General features: G+C 45.9%; 1 protein-coding gene across 1 annotated transcript; it reads left to right on the plus strand.

Moving 5' to 3' along the window:
* Nucleotides 1-1,060: 1,060 nt before the first annotated feature.
* Nucleotides 1,061-18,378, plus strand: LOC140507439 (cell adhesion molecule CEACAM8-like). The gene is made up of 9 exons (XM_072615528.1): nucleotides 1,061-1,124; nucleotides 2,056-2,415; nucleotides 9,079-9,357; nucleotides 9,747-10,001; nucleotides 13,339-13,456; nucleotides 14,046-14,095; nucleotides 15,512-15,573; nucleotides 17,671-17,724; nucleotides 17,936-18,378. Exons 1-9 carry the CDS (start codon nucleotides 1,061-1,063, stop codon nucleotides 18,020-18,022), a joined length of 1,329 nt encoding a protein of 442 aa, XP_072471629.1. The 3' UTR covers nucleotides 18,023-18,378.
* Nucleotides 18,379-20,251: the final 1,873 nt, after the last annotated feature.

A 20,251-nucleotide genomic window follows, 5' to 3' on the forward strand; every position in this document is an offset into this window, starting at 1 on the left:
TCTCTCATTCACTCTGTCTGTGGCCTAGTCCTGTTCTAAAGGCCTTTCCTCCTCAGCTGCTTTCTCTTTGTATGACCCATGAGGAGGATGACATCTGTTCCCCTATCTCCCATTGAATCTACAGCTAATGCCCTCTCTCTGCCCTCCTTGCTTCCTCTCCATTGTTTCCATCTCATCCTAGACAGTGTCTCTTTGGTTTGGGGGCTCTGAAACATAAAGGTCTAATCCTTCTCCCTCCAAAATAGGAAAGTGAAGAGTGTTTCCCATATTCTTGTCTCCAAACTCAGCTTTCCCTCAACTGAACCCCCAGCTGGTAAGGTGGGAGGGGAATACATGAAGATGCCCTTAATCTGCTCCTGCTGTAGGGTACACAACTCTAGTCTGCATCTCTCTCTCTTCTAAGCCCTGTGGGACCCTCCCAGAAGCCCCAGGAAAGTGCTTGAGAAAAGTCCATAGTTGTATCCCCAGACCTAATAAGAGAGGAGATGGTGCTAGAAGGTCAGAATAGGGATCCATGCCCATTATCTCTGCACGCCATTTTTTGGCTCATTGAGGGGTCTTAAGAGTCTCTACTCTGATAGGGAAATAAGGAAGAAGGTCAGGTGAAAAAACAAATCAAGTGTAGGTAATACTGAGTTACCCTTGGTCACCTTGGGGACAGAACTACTTCTCCGTGGACAGTGGGAGGTATCTGTGCAAGGGAAGGGCTCCCTGGGAGAGGCAGAAAACCACAGCTGATGGGAGGGGTAGAAAAAAGAGGAAAGGGGAGGGAGGAAAAAGTCACAGACCAAGTCCCTGCCCTGTGGGGCCCATGTGATCATGGCAGATAGAGGAATTGAAACCCTAAAGAGAGAGACCTCAGTCATCTAAGGAAGGAGAAGGAGACAGAACGGACTCAGGTCTGGGCTACATGCAGGGACAGCCTTGAGTCTGGTCCCCAGCAAGAACACCTCCAGGGTCTGAACTTAGACTCTGTAAAGGGAAGATACAGCTCAAGAGGGGAAGGCAGAGATTCCTGGCAAGGAGAGAGATGGTCACACACAGTGCACAGTGGAGGCAGATGGAGAACCACTCACAAACTCTCCACATAGGGGGCAGCCCCTGGAAGGGGTTCCTGCTCACAGGTGAGACACCAGCTCTTCTGGAGCCCAGGGGAGCAAGGTAATTCTAGCCCAGACAGAGACAAGTCAATCAACATAAGGACCAGGAGGTAGGAGAGCAGTCCCGGGGGGTCTGTCCCAGAGGCAGTCTCTGCTGATTTGACCAAGGGGGTATTCCTGAGTCAAGGGCAAGGGGAAAGTTGCAGCTCAGGGTTACCAGTCCATATTCCAAAGACTCAAGACAAAGTCCAGTCCTAGAGCTGAACAGCCTTTGAAGAGGTTAAGTAAGTCATAGTGAGAGGAGACCTGAGTACGGAGCCCGTTTCTGCAATTTAGTGGTTCTGTGACCATGGACAGCTCACTTACTCCTCAGCCTGTATTTGCCTTCCTCCCAGTCTGTTTGGAAGCTAAACTCTGTCAGTCTTAAAAGGTGCTCACAGTGCAAAAGTCCTTCCCTGGGTTTGGGCCAGAAGATCTGGGATCAAATGTTGCCTCTGCTATTTCCTTTGTGAAATACTGGTGAATACTGGTCACATCGATTACACTATCGGGGCTTCAATTTCCTCATCTGTAAATTGAGAGTGTTGACTCAGTGATCTCTAAGGTTCTATTCAGGTCTAAGATCTGATTTTTATCTTCAACTACAACACTTCAGTGATTCCTTTCTCCCTTCAGCGTCTTGCCTTCCACACTGGCAGGTCATTTTTGAATCAAGTCCATGGAGGAAGCTTAAAATACACTCCAGACTAAAGTCTCAGAACCCCTACAGAGACTAGGATTTGCACATTGATGCTTAGGCACATGAATCCCTTTAACTATACCCCATTGAGCCCCCAGAAGACCCTGGGACAGGCTCAATAGTCCGATCCTTTTAGCTGGGGACAGCACAGTGATCTGGGCCCTTCAGGAGGGCAGAGGGGCCCTGCTGACCTCTACCTGCTTCTTCCCTTCTCAGCCTTCATCTTCAGAAGCTGGATCCAGCCAACAGCTGCCCAAAGGGATTTTGTCAGCATTGTGCCAAACCCACCCTATGGCACAGTGGGCAGTAACATCACCTTGGACATCCAGGGATCCTCAGAGCAGCCTCCCAGCTATACTTGGTACAGAAGCCCAGTAGACCCCTTCAACCAGATTGCTTTCTACCATGTTGCTAATGGAGAGCAGACAATAGCAGAAAGCCGGCTGAAGGTGTTCTCCAATGGCTCCCTACTCATCCCTGATCTCACTCTCAGTGACACTGATGACTACTCTGTAGAATTTTATAATTCCACAAGTTCCCTGATAGTAAGAGCACAAGGACATTTGGCCGTATATGGTAAGTGCTGCCCTTCCCATGGGCCCTGTCATCCCTCCAATCCCCTCCCTCAGTCTGGGCTTAGAGCCCTCCCCTAAGCCCCTTCCCCCAGGAGCAGGAGAATGCAGAACAAGATTCTTGGCAGCACCAGGAGCAGGCTAGGAGAGATTAGCCCAGGAAGAACCTGGAAGCCCAGGTCAGGCAGGGCCAAGGTAGGCTGATTTGACCAGGGATACTTTGTAATCCTAGCTATCCCAAAGAGGGGGTAAACTAAGCTCAGAGACCCTTAGAGGCTCCTAAGTACCTCTAGGAAGTCTGAGAGCAGAAGGGACATAGAAGGGTATTGGAGGAGGTGGGATGGGGTTCTGCTTGACACTGACTCATTTTCTCTTGTATTGTCCAACTACCAAGCTTAGAAAAGTTGCTTTAGAGAGGCTTTGAGCCCAGATATCCATGAGAGATAAGGGTGGTTGGGAGAGGACAGTAAGTTTGGGGAGCGGAGGTAATTGTCTTCCTCCTCATAGCTTTCTGAGGCCATAGTGTGAAACTAGGAGGAGCCACTGAAGGCTCAGAATGGCACCTGGCCCCTCCAGTTGTGCCTGAGTTCAACTGCCCCATTATGGTTAAAAGTCCATGAGGTAGAAGGGAACTCTGCTGGGTTTGGAGACAATCACTGACACTCGATTTCCAGCTGGGCCCAGCATAGCTCAAGTCCTGACTCCCCACTCCCCAAAAACCAGAAGTCTGGGTGCCCAGGACCACCTGGATGGCTGTTCATCCTGAAGCTCCCAGAGCTAGTAGGGGGACCCCTGAGGGAGGACACCTGTATTTCCTCCATGTTCTAGAGAAAAGGCCAGGACTGAGGGGTCCAGGCTGCTCTGAAGGGGCAGGCTGGGACAGAGTGTCACAGATCCTGCTGAGGTCTCAGCTGGAGGAGGAGAAGAGAAATTCAATGTGAGAAGCAAAGAGGACATCTGAGGTTCCCAACTGGGGTGACTTTCCCAGCAAGGAGGGATTTCCATTTGGGGAATGGTTAACAAGAGCAACCATTCATATAGTGCCTGGAGGGGGAACATATCCTCTATGTATCATATTTAATTGCTTCTCTCAAAGACACTTTCATGTTGTTGCTATTTCTATAAATGAGGAAAATGATCCTGAGAGAGACTGAGTGACTTGGCCAGAGTCACACAGCTAGGTCTGCAGCTGGGGCAGGATTGATTTCAGGCCTTCCTGACCCCCCTGTAGACCATTCCATCCATTGGATGCCCTAGTTGCCTCCTACCATGGAGGGTTACCTGAGGAGAGAGTGACCCCCCCAACACTGGGAATCTTCAAGTAGAGATTAGATGACCATTTGCCAGACCCTCATCAGGCCTAGACAAGATGACCTCTGAGACCCAGAAGCAAAGACTCCCAGAGGCCTCTGGGGCATTTCTGGCTCTGAGGTCCTGTGGTCTATGGGGGAGGGTGACAGCCCAGCACATTCACGGTTTTTCTTCCAGGGTATGCCTTCTGGAAATTGAGGCATCTGTCTGTCAGGATACATTCAATGGTTACAGGTGAGAAGCAGGAGCCAGGGTTAGGGCAGGGCCCTGTTGGTTAGGAATCTTCAATGCATTAATTGACAAGCATTTATTAGGCACCTACTACATACAATGGCATTAGACTGAGTGCAGAGCATAAAAGGTAAAAAAAAAAAAAAGTCACTTTCCTCAAGGAACAATATTCTGCTGGGGAAACATGGGAACATGTTTGTGGAATAAATATGAGAGGAACCAGTCCAAGACTGATTTCCTGGCTAGAGGCATTTCCTGGGGGAGGCAACACCTCCACCAAGGCAGGCTGGCACCTTGTCTCTAATCTTAGTCTTAGAGAATTCTCTTGGGTACAAGGGGGAAAAGTGACTTACCTAGCATTAAACTATGTGTCTGAGGCAGAACTAGCACCCAGGTCCCCTTGGCTCCTATGCAGGCCCTCTAGTCAAATACAAGGTCATAGGTAAAGAGGGCACTGGCAGATGATGGCATCAGGAAAGGTTTCTTGGGGGAGATGTTGTTTCAGGACCATCTTGAAGGGAAAGAGGCACCCTATGAGGAAAAGGACAGGAAGAGGGCATCCCAGGCTGGGAGGCATGGTTGTCCTCAGCACAGAACACTGTAGCACCTGAGACCTGGGAAGGAAGTTCAGCCCACTGGACTTTCTGAGGAACCTGGGAAGAAAAAGGGTACCAATGGAAACCCAGGGAGAGGAGCTGAGACAAGAAACTTGTGTGGGGCCAAGGCTGCCTCAGTTCCCCTGTAGAGTCTTCTCAATCATGGAGGCAGCAAAGATAGGGCCCTTCAGGAGAAACAAGATGAGCTGGATTCTCCCAGAGCTTCCAGCTTCTTCTAGAGAGCTGAAATCAAGGATAGAAGAGAGCTCTAGACTTGGGATTGGGAGATCTGGATTCAAATTCCAGCTTCAGCATTTACTTAGGCAAGTCACATCTTCTATAAGTCTCCATTGCCTCCTATAAAATGGAAATATTAATCCGAGCATTCCCTGCTTCCCTGGCTGTCCTGAGGAAAGACCCTTCAGGCGTGATAGAAATGAAATCATTACTATTCCTTGGAGGCTCCATTAGCTGCTCCTCCTAGTCAATCTAGGCCAATAAGTGAATTGGGCAGCTAGGTATCCCAGTGCTGGATGCTGGGGTGAAGGACTCCAAGATAATTTGAGGAGGGGACAGTCAGCTGGGGCAGGGTACATAAGGAAAAGCTTCTTGGAGGAGGTGGAAAGTGAGCTGAGTCTGGCAGGAAGAGGTTTCTGCAGGGATCCTCCAGCGTACATGTAGGGAGGGGGATGATGGAAGGTCAATGAGGAAGGGAGGATTCCTAGACTCTAGTAAATTCTCTATCAGGTGTTGTGATGGAAGTCAAGTGCACTGGAACATTGACAGTTTAAGGAGGAGTGGTATGAAATGCAGCTGGGAGGAGGCTGTGCTGGCCTGAGCCATCCAGGGTGGAGTGGGAGAGAACATCTGGAGGGACTTGCTTCCCTCTCCCCCACTCTCTGCAGAGATGTCCTGAGACCAGAAGGGCTCGAGTAGGGCACTGGCTTCAGATTTTGTTTCTTGACTGCTATGTTGTCTTTGTCGAGGAGCACCAGGTCTCTGGGCTGCTGGGATTCCTTCCCTTCTCCTGACTCTGAACATCTCCTGACCCATGAGGACTTGGCTGCTTCCTCTGTCCTCCTCTCTGCTCATTGGCCATTCCTTCCTAAAGCCTGGGCATCTTACTGGCCACACTCACTGCTCTGAGTTACCAGGGCAGGTAGTGTCCATGATGATTGAGCTCCCTGGGGAATCCCAGACCACTGGCTGCTGTCCCTCCTCTGTTCTAACATGGAGCTGTCCTTGGGCTGGTCAGAGCTGGCCCTTTGGCCAAGGAGAGGTCCTAGAACTGGGGGAGAGCCTCAGGAACCAGCTAGTTCAGAGTGTTTATGGGGTACTCTGACTGTGCTTTCTTCCTGAAATAGCTCTAGGACTTCTTTTTAAAAAACCACCAAACTTCTTTCATTCCATCATATGCAAGGTATTTTTGGGGTTGTTGTGTTCATCCTTTGTTGCCGAAGAAGACCATCCCATCAAAGAAATGATGACATGACTCGCACTTGGCTTTGTTTTGAGTGAGACAGGGCTGTGCAGGTCACCAGCCTCACTTTTCCTCCAGAGTCATCTGAATCCAGTGAATTGATATTCCTCAGGATGACTGGAGATGACCCAGGATGCACTGGGAGACCTTGGGGCCTTTAGGCCAAGGTCTTTGCAGGTACTCACTTAGGGTGAGGTAATGCCCATTCATTGAACAGGCCTGTTTAAGAAGTAGCCAGGGCATGGCCGCTTTAACGAGGCAAAGGAAAAGAAACACATCAGGCTGGGAGAGAAACATCAACAGTTAATATAGGCAGTGTTGCATACTGAAAGAGCAATGGATCCAGTCACAGAAAGACCCTAGAACAAGACCTTTCTCTGACTCCTGTAGCAGTGGGCTGGTCACTGAAGGTCTGAGCCTTGAGCAACTTCCTAAGAGGGAAAGAAATGTGACCTTGGAGTGAGGGGCCCTCAGTTCGAATCCAGCTCTGCTAACTGCTGGCTGTTTTGTCAGACAGGTCACCACACTGGTCCTTGGTATTCTCAAACAATTGGGGCATTGACCTAATCAGAGATTCTTATATTTCAGAGGATCCTGAGTGAGTGGGAAAAATTATATTTCTTTTCACTAACTTTTGGTTTTCTTTATATTCCTCTGTGTTTTATTCTGTGACTTGAGAACCATGACTCTGAAATAGATCCATAGGCTTCCTCAGACTGACTGCCCAAGGGACCCATGAGATAAAGAAGGTGGAGAGCCAGCAATCCTGATGATCTCTGAGGTCTCTACCAGCTCTGAACGTGTTACCCTATAACCCTATGAATCATGGTCCAAGAGTTGGAGGTGGCAGAGCATGGGGCACATCTCATAGGCAGACAGTCCTCAAGTTTGTTCAGAGGTTTTAACATGGATGTAAAAGAGTGGAATGAGATAAACTACAGAGGAAGGATGGTTCAAGGGGGAGCAGAGACCTGAACATCAGTTAAAGGACTTTGAACCTGAGATGGTAGGTAACAGTGAGCCCCTGAAGGTCCTTGAGGAGAGGAGTGACATGACCAGATCCACACACAATTCCCATTGTTTTCACAGTGGTGTGATGGGTGCATTGGAAGGGCACAAAGAAAGGCAGAGAAACCAGTCATGCAGGGATGATAGAATCCTCCATTTAGCTCTGGAAAAGGATATCAGATATCCTTTAAGGTAACCCTCTCATTTTGCAAATAAAGAGACTGAGTCCTGAAGGGAGGAAGAGACTTGACCAAGGTTACACAGATAGGAAGTGGCACAGCCAACATTTGAACCCAAGACCTGCTAAGTCCCATGTGTAAATGTGGCCTGTGTCTTGCTCCTCTCTCTCCATAATCCATCCTCCTTAGCTCCTGTCATACCTGCTCAGGGCACCAGAAGAGACCATGATCTCAAAGCCTTGCTCTACCCCTGTCTCCCTCCAGCCAAGCCTGCTTACTGGCATCTGCCTCCTTATAAAAGGTGACAACTCATGTCCATGTAACACCTTATGTTTTACAAGGTGCTTTATAAAGATGGTGTCATTTGTTCCAACCAACAACTAGGAGGGGGGCATTATTATCCCCATCTTACAGGGGAGGAACCTAAGGCACAAATGGGTTAAATGATTTGCTAGCAAGTAACATAGCTGAGTCAGGATTCTAACTCAGGTCTTTCTATGTCTAACACTAGGTACTATACCATGCCAGAAATAAAACTCATTGGGGCTGCCAAGGCACCCTTCAAAAAAAGTCAACAGTGCCCTTCTTTCCAAAGAGTATGCTCACTGCCCTGTATGCACGTCCTCACAACATCATAGAAATGGCTAGCTGATCTGAGTCTTGTCAGCTTGTTGGCCAATCCTACTTGGCCTTACTACATCCAAGTATTTCAGTATCTTTGCAAGAGATAAGACACACTCTCCCTCACTCTAAACCTAAAATCTAAACTCTAAACGGGGATCAATGGAGCGAATGGAAATTCTACCAAAACTCAACTAAAAAAAGAAAGAAGATCAGAAAAATACAAATGTTTCTACCTTATTCCTCTTTGGAAATCAATCCTTAGGCAGCTAAGGAAGGATGACTCAAGGAGGGAGCTTGGTGAGCTTGTTGAATTTGCCCCAGAGTTTATTCTGGGATACATACCTTTCTCAGTGGTCAGGTTGAGCTGTCAACTACAGAGAAACTAGGGACAAAGAAAGGCCAGTGTTTGGACCTTCCTTGGGCCATGAAGGTTCAGCTTTCTAGTGTAACAACAGCATATCTGAGCCTGAGGGGACATGGGAGAAGATCACCTTCAACATTCTAATGTTGTAGGAGAAAACTCCTGAGGAAACTAGAGACCCCAAAGCAGGAAATTCAAGAATATTTTGTCAATGTGGATGAACTGACAAGACACAGTCTTAGGCACAAGGGATGTTATTATGGCTTAGAAACTCCTAGATTAGAACAAGGTCTCTTGACTCCCAGTCGAGAATTCTTCCTTCTGCATGCAACTGCTAACTGATCTTTTTCCATTCTCTGCCTTTTTTTTCCCTTGGAGTTGGGGTAGCATTTTCCTCTCTGAGGACCAAGCCCTCATGGCCCTGTCCCCAGCTGATCCTTTCTGACCATCACCAGTATTTTCTTCAAGGTGTAGAGGTGACTGTGACTTCATGAAGTCTATACCAAAGGAGCATAAGCTCTCCCAGGTCCTGCAAGCCTAGAAAGGCCTCAAATGCAACTAGGGTAATGGCTCTGGGAGCCTGTCATCGCTGGACCAGCCTGCCTCAACCTAGAAAGGTTCAGCACCAGGGGCTTGGGATCAAGATCCATGTAGTTGTCAGTCACAGCAACTCAAGATGAACTTTCTACTAAGGGCTGGAGAAGTTGTGACCTGCATCAGAGAAAGGAGTGTTCATGCCAATGAGATCACAGGTTCTTGGCATCTTCCGGGGCCTCTGATCTTGCCAAGGTCATGGGGAGGTACTTCCAAATCAGATACTTGTTTGGAAGGGTAAGAAAAGAAACCAGTCATTTTTTTCTGTCTATTTTCTGCACAGGACCACTATCCAAACCTACCATCATCAGCAGTAACATGGCCCCAGTGGAGAACAAGGACACTGTCTCCTTGACATGCCAGTCTGAGACTCAAGATGTCACGTACCTGGCTTGGTTCAAAAACCAAAGCTCCCCAGCTCGTGACAGGACAGTGCTATCACCAGATAACAGGACACTCATTATAACCAAGGTCACAAGTGAAGATAAAGGACCCTATGAGTGTGAAATCTGGAACCCAATTAGTAGAAATAGGAGTGACCCATTCACACTGGATTTTGCCTGTGAGTAAATTATCTTTCTTTATGGTGTATGCTTATAGTCTGGTAGTGTCTCCCCAGAGGTCAGGGTAATTCAGTCACTTGCCCAAGTGCTGAAGATCAGATCCCTGAGGTTCCCATCTCTCTTGAGTTTAGGGGACCCAGATTGGGCATGATGCTTTCCCATCTACGATGGAGCAAGGTCAGCCATGATGCTGAGCTAAGGAAAGTCTTAAGACCTTCCAAGTTCACTTATCTCAGGTCCAAACCTATAAAGTGGAGGATGACCTGTGAATTTCCCAGCCCAGGGAAGGGTTGGGGAAACACAATGGTCCCTGATGATGAGTTACAGAATAGGAAATTCCCCTTTTCTCTGTCTTTATCTCAATATGGACTCATTCTCTTTTCTCCAGATGGCCCGGATACCCCCATGATTGTCCCCATAGACCCTAATTACCCTGCAGGGGCAACTCTTGAGTTGTCCTGCTCTGCTGGTTCTAACCCACCTGCCCAGTACACTTGGCTTTTCAATGGAGTTCAGATGATATCCACACCCCAGCTCTCTATTCCTAATGTGTCATTGAATCACACTGGAACCTATACCTGTATTGCATCTAATTCAGTCACTGGCCTGTCTAGCAGGAAAGACGTCAATATCACAATCTCTGGTGAGTAGATGAACCTGGTCCTCAGCTTTATGTTGGGCTCTCCCCTTCCCTGGCATGAAAGAAACAAAGGTTAGTGGCATTCTGCCCCTTGAGCCCAATGGCACTACATGTTGTGGTGGAAGGAGCTCTGAGCTCAAAATCATGAAACTTGGGCTGGAGACCTGACTCTATCATCTACCTGTGCACGCAGGTGTCCCGTCTCCATTTTGAGCCTCAGTTTATTCCTCTGGAAGGCTGGATAACCCTTTACTGCCCATAGCACAAAATTCAGCAGTAGAGAAAGCCCTTTTTACATTTTAAGTACAAAAATCATGTGAGTTGTCATTCTCCTCTTCATTCTCATTTTCATTCTCTTCTGTCCCAGAGACACCCTCCCCTTCATTCTCCCCTGAGTTCTAGGGTCACAGTTTCAATGACTGTCCCTGGACCCTGTGGTCTTTCCTTCAGTCTGTCTCACCTGGTGCTATGGGCCTGCATGGGGGTCTTAGTTGGAACAGAAGCTCTGATCGTGTAATAGGACTGGTTCTGATCCCCTTTTGAAGGGAAATTCAGAAGATGGGAAGGAGGATTTCAACTTTTTCTTCTTTCACATGCAAGAAATTCACCTCTGCATCTATGTGTTCCTTCTTTGTGACATGCAGTATCACACAGAGACATGCCTGGGCTCTTATCCAGGTAAAGAGTAAATAGGTAAATAGCCTTATCATCAGGTGCCTGGGTCTGGAATCTCAAGACTGCCAAAGTTCCCTGGTCTGGTAGCTCACCTGGCACTCCATATATGCTCTGTGGACAATGGCTTCTGGGTTAATATTGTGTCTCACTCACATGTACAGATGACAGGCCCTCTGCATTCTGATTCACACTGGTGTGTAACAGGTCCCTAGAGAGTTCATCTGTGGACTCAGTTTCCTTTTCTTTCTCAGCCCTGTTAAGAGCTCTGGCAAAATTCATGGAGTTTTGTTTTGTACAAACCCACAGCTTCCTGCCCCTGTATTTGTTGTGTGGGAAGGAGATAAGTCTGGGGCAGGTGGAATAGAGAGCAGGATAAAGAGGTAGCATTACGGGTTGGGGATCTGACCCTGGGAAAGTCAGATGGAAGCAGGATATGCCTTGGAGGAAGGATGACTCTTCTTGGCCTAAATTTGTACAGAAGGATCCCTGAGGCCCACATATTGACTTACTTTTTGAATGTAATATTAATTTCGCATTACCATATTTTTGTCTTGTTAAATATTTCCCAATTGCATTTCAGTCTGGTTCACACGTCACTCAAGAATACTGCAGGTGTGCATTTGATGCCTGTGGCTTAAATTTACCTTTTTTTCTTAATTTAATTTTTTTTAATTAACCCAGATCTATTTTCTCTCCCTTCTACTTCTTGCCTACCCCACTAAAAAAAAGAAAACCCTTGTGACAGATATGGACAATCAAGCAAAACTAATTGTCATATTGGCTATACCCCCAAAATTTCCCTACCTGGGTCCATTACCTACTATAAGTAGGGAGGGAGGAGCTTATTTCATCGTGTGTCTTTGAGAATCCTGATTGGTCACCTCATTGATTAGAGTCTTGAGTCTTTCAAAATACTTTGCCTTTATTGTAGTTACCGTATAAATTATTATCTTGGTTCAAGTCACTTAATTCTGAATCAGTTCATACAAATCTTCTGAGGTTTCCGTTCTTGACCTTGTGCTAGTAGATATTTTTATCAACGACTTGGGTCAAATAAGATAATATATGTAAGGAATTATGTGTTCCAATAATTGTACAGACTGAAAGCATAATTTTAGATTTAATAGATTTAATAAGGTAGGAAGAGTTGAAAGGAAGGTAACTACATGCATGGACCAATTAGAATTCAGAAACATCTCAGCAAGCTGGTCTGGTGAATGAAATGTGGTCAGTTGAAAATTATTGGAGATCCATGTCAGGTCCTGTCCTTGGTTTCAAAAAGTCAAAAGTATAAACAACCATTGGTCCAGATGGGGAAATTACTGTTCACCAAACCATAGGAAAAGCAGGTAAAGTAAATAAGGATAGTTGACTTAGACAAGAGGAGATTGGGGGCAGACAGGATACCTGACTTTTGAATACAATGTTAGATTGCTTAAAAAGAGACTGAGCTCTCATGAAACATGGAATCATCACATAAACACAGAAACCAATGATGAGGCAACTGGTCATCTGAAAAAGATCTGGAGGGGCTGAGTGGACCACAAGCTTAATACTTCACTCAATGAGATGACAAGACAGCTAAAAACCTACTATAATTAAAGCATCTTCACTTCCAAGAGTAAGGAGATAACTGTCCTTCCAGACCATCCAATGGCACTCAGAGTATTTTATTTGGTTCTAGATGACACAGTTTACAAAGGACTTTGAGACATTGCAGAGTGTCCAGAGTAAGGCAACCAGGTTGGTGAAGGGTCTGGTGTTCATACGATTGGTGGGCCAGCTGAGGGAACTTAGGTTAGCGTGGGGAAGAGAAGGCTTGGGGGAGACATGTGATAGAAGTTTGCTGAACTCTTCCAGGGAAGGAGAATTAGATGTGTTCCATCTGACCTCGGAAGGCATAGTCAGGAGCACACAGAGGCAAATGTAGAGAGGGCACAATGGCCTCAAACGTCCCATATAACTGGACATTCTGAGCTTCCGTGGAAAACTCCCTAATAAACAGAGCTGTCCCAAAGTAGAATGGTTTCCTCGAGAGCTGGTAGGTTCAAAGGAAATCGTACCTGTATAGCATTTAGCACAGTGAAGAGCACACACAGTAGTCACTTAATAAAGGCTATTATGCTTCACCTGAACTCGAAAAGTCATAGTGGTAATCATGATCTCAGATAGCTAACAACAAAAATGGACTTTATTTTAAAAAGTTAAGCAGAGAAACTGAATTATGCTAAAGAGTAACACAGAAAAATGAATTATTTTATGAATACAACAATGAATTTGCACCAAGTCGCATAACATCTAAATACTTAAAGGAGAAGCTTGAAAATGTTTGTCAGTTTGAAGCTGGGTGACTGGGAGGTTAGTGGCACCATCAGCAGAAACAGAGAAGGGAAGTGGGCACAATGTGGGGAGGAAACCATGAGTTAAGAAATTGGACATGTAGAGTTTGATGCACTTGCCCAAAGTTCGGGTGTTTCCAGATCTTTGCCAGACACCCTACAATGTGATCTTGTCAAGGAGATGCCCAGGCTCAGAGGAACGAAGGCCAAGTTGACTTCCTTGATCAACAAGCACTTATTAAGTATTTCCAGAGTGCCAGGCACTGAGCACAAGTGCTAGGCTCAAAAACACTCAAGGTTCTTTTTCTCTTCTCTGTGCATAACAGAAACAGTAAGTTCCTCACTCTCTGGAGGGGCCATGGCTGGCATTGTGATTGGAGTCTTGGCTGGAGTGGCACTCACTGGGGCCCTCATCTATTTCCTGTTCTTCAGAAAGACTGGAAGGTAAAATAATGCTTCCAATAGTTGCTATCCCTCTGTCTCTGTCTCAATACCAGCATGATTTTCTGCATCTTCTATCCTCTTTTATACCTGATCTACCTCCCTTTCCAAACTCTTACTTTTCAGTACTAATTCCCTTGGGTAGCTTACTTCCCTGGGCTTACATTTCATCTTACCTCTCACACTTGATTACCTCTTGGAAACAGGTATTCACTTTCCCATTGGGGTGGAAACTAGACATAACCATTTTTCCAGATGCTCAAAGGGACTGAAGTCCAAGAAGTCCAAGGAGGGAAAGAATAGAAGGGGTTGCAGAGAGAAAGGAGATAGTTACTACTCAAAACCTAGGGAGAGAACAAGTGAGGGAAAAGGCCACTGAGGGAGATCCAGACTGCATGGACAAGCTGAGTAGGAGATTAACACCACCTGTAGGTGAAGAAACTAACAGTGCAAAGGTTTTATTGAGGGATAATTCATACAGCCTGAGAATAACCAAAGACAAGCCTTGACTGCTCCAATGATCCCTTCCAGCTCAGGGAAAACTTTTACTTAGCTTGTGAATGTGAGTCTCTCATGTGTGTTCTTTCTTAAGGGTCAGCAAACAGCACCTTTCAGAGAAGAACTCTTCACCACCCAAACATGGTAAGTGAAAACACCAACCAATGAAACCAGTGCCAATATTGGCCTTGGAAGGTATGGCTCCAACCACAGTACCCTTTCTTTCAAGGAGAACCTATGAGTTATCCTAATGAGAGCTACCTCCCTTTGTTTCTTTTTGATAGGAAGGTCATGAAGCCTCATACAATATAACTCTGAGAAGAGTCCTCCATTAAATTCATTTTAAACAGTATTTATTAACATGTACCCTCATCTGGCACTGTCAAAGTCCTTCAAATTTAGAGGATTAAGAGTGAAGTTGCCCTTTGTGCAGGACCTAGGGATAGTGACATTCCATACTGTGCACTCCCTTTTCTACTTCTCTGCTCACATTCTGACTGAGCTTAACACCTGTGGGACCCTGGGGGCAATGTCTCTATGCCACACTGTCATGTATGGAGAGAGAGCTGGAGTAGCCAACCTCCATGATCACTTCTACATCAGCATCTCTGCTTCTAAATCACTGCTCAAAAGCAAACTGACTTTTCAGCACAAATTAGTCATTTTGTGTTGTTTTATTTTCAACATGGGCTAGCAGTGTCCAAAAACTCATCCCTAAGTGACCGATAATTTACTGAGCATGAGGCTCAGTGAGAGAAGCCCTTCCACAACAGAGGAACCTTCCAGAGCTGCCATACTGGGGGCACAGGCTTTGGCACCTCTGGGTAGCCTCCTTGCCTTGAGGAATCACCACAGCCAGGCTTTGTGATTAAAGTAAAACGTTCTTTGACCTCACTGAGCTTATATTCTCTGGAAGTTTCTCTGTTCTGTCCATCGAGACAGATTTATAGATGAGAGGAGGTGATAGACAAGACCCATCTAGAGTTAGACTCTAGAAGTCTTAGAATCAAAGACCTGGAAATCTGAACAAATCTGAATGTGTACATCCCATCAGGAAATCTTAGAAGCCCAGAAGTTCAGAACCCTAGATGAAGGAAATCCAGGAATTCCTTCACTGGACATTTTCTCATTGTGTCCCCCATTCCTGGAAGGTTCTCCCTCCTCCTCTTCACCTCCAGGCTTCCTTAGAGTGCCAGCTAAGGTCACAGCTTCCATAAGAAGCCTCTCCTAATTCCCCTCGATTCTAGTGCCTTCCTTCTCTTGATTATCTCTCCCATATATCTTGTTTGCACACAGTTTAGAAGTTGCCTCATCTTTTAGATTATAATCTCCTTGAGGGCAGGGATTGTCTTCTGCTTTTCTTTGTTTGCCCAGTGCTTAGGACAGCACCTGCCACATGATAGGAACTACATGAATGACCCTCTGTGAGGGAGGAGGAGAGAAAGGAGTGCCCTCTTCATCTGCTTGGAGAGTAAGGCTGGTGAGAAGAGTCAATCCTTCACAGAATCCAGGCTCAGGATACCCTAATCAAATGTTCTGTCTGGGTTTCTCTCCCTACAGGTAAGGACACCATCCTGTATGAAAACACTCTTTTCCCAAAAGGCTCAACTGTGTCAACACAGGTATGGACAGAGGGTCTCCTTCACTCACTTCCAGCACTTTGGGGTGTCTGTCAGGGAGTGGGAAGGGCCCCTTTCTGCTGACCTGGAGATTCTTCTGTCATGTGTCTTAGGATTTTAATGTTCCTGAGAGATTGCAGGATAACTAGAGCATGCTGATGAGATATGGAGCATCTGAAGGAGGCTGAAATGAATGTAGGCATTCCCTAGCCTTGTGAAGAGATCTGGTTAGGGACCAGCCTGGAGAAGAGAAGACTTTGAGAGAGAATGTGGTGGCAAATGGGGACCTGATAACTCTTTGGAGGCATGACATGTGGGGGAGAGATTAGATTGACTCTCCTTGGTCCCACAGGGCACAATAGGGAGCAAAGAATGAAATTTAGAGAGGTCAATTCAGGCTAGATGTCAGGAAGTCTTGGTGGAAATGAGATGCCAAGTGTTCTTTCCCCACCACCCCCATCTCTCCTCTCAAACATGACAATGCTCTAGTTCAAGACATCATCAACTCATCCAGACTACTGCAACCACTTCCACATTGGTGTCCCAAGCTCCGGATCTGCCCTCTCCTCCACACAACAGGCACAGTTTTGATCACGTCCCTTCCTAAATCCAGAAGGTTCAGTGACCCCCTATTTCCAGGAAAAGAAATTATCACCCCTCCTGGTTTATTTATTTTTGTCCACTTGCTTTATTGATGTAGGAAACTCCCATTTTCAATGTTAGGCAGTCTATAATTTTAGAGATCTGCTAGTCATTGAAACCATAAGAGACTTGACCAAGGGCTTAAGACCAAAATCTGTCAGAGGCTAGATCTGAAATCTGCTCCTGCTGATTTCCCAGACAAGTGTTTATCTACTGGCCCCTGCTCCTTGGATGGATCTAAGGTCACTGTTTCCACATTTATTACACTTTATTGTCCTTCCTCCACTCAAACGTTCAATCTAATCAGCCCCTCTGTTGTTCCAAGGACACCACCTTCCACCTGCCCTCTCTGGGCTTCTGTCTAGGCAATGTCCCATTCCTGAAAAGTGCTCCCTCCTCACCTCCTTCCCATGGAATCCTGACCCTCCTGCCTATTCTTCTCAAGTGCCAACCTCAACAGGAGCCTGCCCTGCTTCTCTCTTGACATTCTTCTCTATATGTTTAGTATCTGATTGGATCTTTACTAATGTTTCCCTCCCAATAGAATATTAGCTCCTTGACTGCAAGACTGTCAGTCTTCTCTGTTCATCCCATGTTGTTGGAATGAATGAATAAAAAATTCAGTCATTCAATGAATGATTCTTATTCAGTGCTGACTGTGTGATAAGCACTCTGCCAAGTGAACACTTTACTAATACATGTAAAGGTGCTCATCGTCCACAGTGGGATTATGTTGAAATCGCAGGAGATTCCACATATTGAAAAATGGTTGTCAGATATGGACATTTGGGGATGGTAAATGGAATCAGAAGTCAGGCCAGAGTGGATGCGATTATGGTTCTAGAACAGAAATGCAGGAGAGAAGGGAGGATTAGAGTGGGGGTGCCCAGGCTAGGAGTTCCAGAACTGAAAGAGTCAATTACTGGAAAGACTTATTTTGTGGATCAATGATAACCACTGGTGAGCAGCAGTCTGGGAAGTCATTCATGGCTGGAGCTTAGGACTTGGTTTGTGGGCTGTTGCTGATACAACAATCGCTCAGGACAGAGAGGTATTTTATAGCAGGAACTCCAGAAAGGAAAAGAATGAGCCTTCCTAGGATTTATGGCACAATATCTGGCACATAGTGGACACTAAATAAGTGTTTGTTGATTGGATGCAGGTGGAATGGGCTAACATTGACATGGTATCCTCCTCCACACTGGGAGTATCCAAGAAAGGCTGGATGACCACTTGTCACAGGAGCTGTAGAAGACATTGATGTTAGGGTCTAGGTCAAACTAGATGTTCTCTGAGGTCCCTTCTAACTCAGCGGATCCATGGCCATGACATCTCTAAGACGCCATGTGATTTTCACATGTCATAAGGTTCCTCCTACATGAAGCATTCTCTGTCCTAAATTCTTTTCCAAGTCTGGCTTTTGTAGACTTTTACTAGCTGTTGTTTCCCCCTCCACAGGGCCTGAGTTCCTCTCCTGCTTTTCCAGAAATCCCATCTGAAAGTCCCTATCAGGTATGTGCACAAGGAGGGGCTAGGTCTCTCTCAGGAACCAAGGGAGAGGTCAAAATGCTGGTTGAGGAAGAACTTCTCGTTGCTGACGGGAGAGGCAACAGAACAGGACCAGAATGGAGGGAAGTGGAGGCAAGGTTTGGGGAGGGAAGTGTCCTCCTCTTCCCAACTTCTGTTCTGGGATGTCAGTGACTTCTGTTCTCTCTATCTGCAGGCATTGGACAGAACCCACGTGGATGTTTATGACAAGATCAATCCCTGGAAGATTCGTCAAATCCAAGGAAGAGGGGAAAGTCCCTAGGGTGTTGTGACAGCCTTTCTGTTTCCCTTCCTTAGGCAGGGTTCAGTTGAATCTCTCAGGGGAAAAAACTGAGACTTCTGGTTCAATGGTGAAAATCAACAGGGAGAGAGAGAAAGAGGCTGAATATGGGTAGAGGGAAGGCTTCCATGGACCCAGGGACACCCAGATCACCTAGAGAGGACTGATAGAGATGAAAGAAGACAGAGTTGTGTGTGCCCAAGCTGGTTAGAACTCAAGGTGCCCTGTGAAATGAATTTGGATGCATGCTCTGTTGGTCCCCACCTGTTTCAATATTTTCAATGTCCATTTTTCCTGTCTTCTTTATTCCCTTTACCCAGTAAAAGTCCTTCTGGAGACTTCCACGTTTATTCCTAGTGAACTCAGGTGTAGCTAGTCCAGCTTATCTGCATGGTCCTCAGATGCTGAGGTTCTCAGAGTCAAAAAGTCCACACTTCTCTGCTCCTGAGGTTCCATGGAACCAGTAATCTTTGACTCCAGACAACAACATTTCAAAGATGAATCAGATCATCTAGGTCCAACAGAGGCAGAAGTGGCTAATGGTAATGGAAACCCTTACAATGTATGAAGAAAGCAGTCACGGAAGGACAGTGGCAGCTGCAGGGACCATGACTGCTCATGAATGGGCTGTAATGACCATGACCCTTGGAGCCCAATAGGGATCTCTAGCCATAGAGTAATCCACAAAAGAAAAAAGGACTTCCAGGGCCTGGGGCTGGGTGGCATGCCTTAGCTACAGGGATCCTCAACCCAAGTATTTCGTACCATTTTGTTTGATATTTGTAGCCACTCCTTTGGGGGAATCTGTGTTTATGGGAGAATGCACTCCCCCCAACTTTTGGACTTAGAGGGGATACTTTGTACCAGTTGTTCTTACTGTTCCTTCCTGGTAAAAACCTTTACCGACAATAATTGACTTTCTCTCTGGTTGCTAATGGGGAGCACACTAAGAGGAGCTTATGAAAAACAGTGCTAGACACCCAACAGCTTTACTCTTGAGAGGGAATAGTCATCAGCTCCTTCTGGGGCCCCTAAATCGTGAATGGCAGTGGGATTTGGGTGAGATGCTCCACTACCAGGCAGGTATCCCAAAAGGGTCAAGGACAGAAAGAAAAGAGTCATCAGCACAAGGAGGAAGGGGGAGAAAATTTAAGACTTATGGAAATGACTGTTGAAAACTGAAAACAAATAAATTAATTTTTAAAAATAAGTAAAAGGAAAGTTTTGAAGGGAGTTTAGAGCTCAGCTCTCTAACTAAATGGGAGAGGAGGCTGAGGGGGATGGGAAGATGAATATTCAAGGCTTCAGCAGATGATGGGATCTAATGTGATCCGCTTATCTTGGGGGGGATATTTTGTTCAAGTGTTGAAACCCACCAGAACTGCAGATGGAGTGTGGAGAACAGAAGCATTCTATTTCAGTTCCCCTGGGCTCTCCTTTTTCTCCTCTGGATGTACATTTTTCCTGATGTTTTTTGGTTTTCCAGACCAAGTACCTAGTAACTTCTGTCTCTCCCTCCCCACCCTCAGTTAAAGTCCTCTCCTGTAACCAATAGGTATAGTCAAGAAAAACAAATCACAATGAATTTTCTGTGCCTAAGGAAGTTCATGCATCACCCCTCTGCCAAAGGATGGGAGGAACATTTCATCACCCATCTTTTGAAATCAAAATTGTTCAGTGCTTTCATCAGAGTTCTGGGGTTTTTCCGGAGTTCTTTCCCCCCACCTTACTATTGTGATAATTGCGTGAATTGGTCTTCCTGTTTGACTCTCTTTTCCTCTTTCTGCACCAGTTTATACAAATCTCTCCATATTCTTCTGGATGCTGTATTCCTCATTTCTTGTGGCACAATAATTTTTCAGTATAATTGCACATCACAGTCTGTCAGTCATGCTCCATTTGATAAACATTCATTTAATTTCCAGTTCTTTGCTATAACAAAAGTGTGGCTATAAATATTTTTTATAAATTAGTCTGAGGATAGGGCAAAGACAATCAAAATAACTCTGAGCCCCCACCTACCAGAAACCCAGCTACATCTATTTCTACTACATTTTCCTGAGATGATATGGCCATGTGAACTTTCCTTGTTGGAGTTGCCTGTCACCTACATGTCAACAACCAGATTTGTTTATCTGAAGACTGAATTTTAATCATTGCAGAGTTCCAATAAAGAGGGGATACAACCCACAGACTATCTAGTGGGTGTGT

Source organism: Notamacropus eugenii, chromosome 5 (genome assembly GCF_028372415.1).
Source record: "Notamacropus eugenii isolate mMacEug1 chromosome 5, mMacEug1.pri_v2, whole genome shotgun sequence".
In the NCBI taxonomy this organism is placed as follows: Eukaryota; Metazoa; Chordata; class Mammalia; order Diprotodontia; family Macropodidae; genus Notamacropus; species Notamacropus eugenii.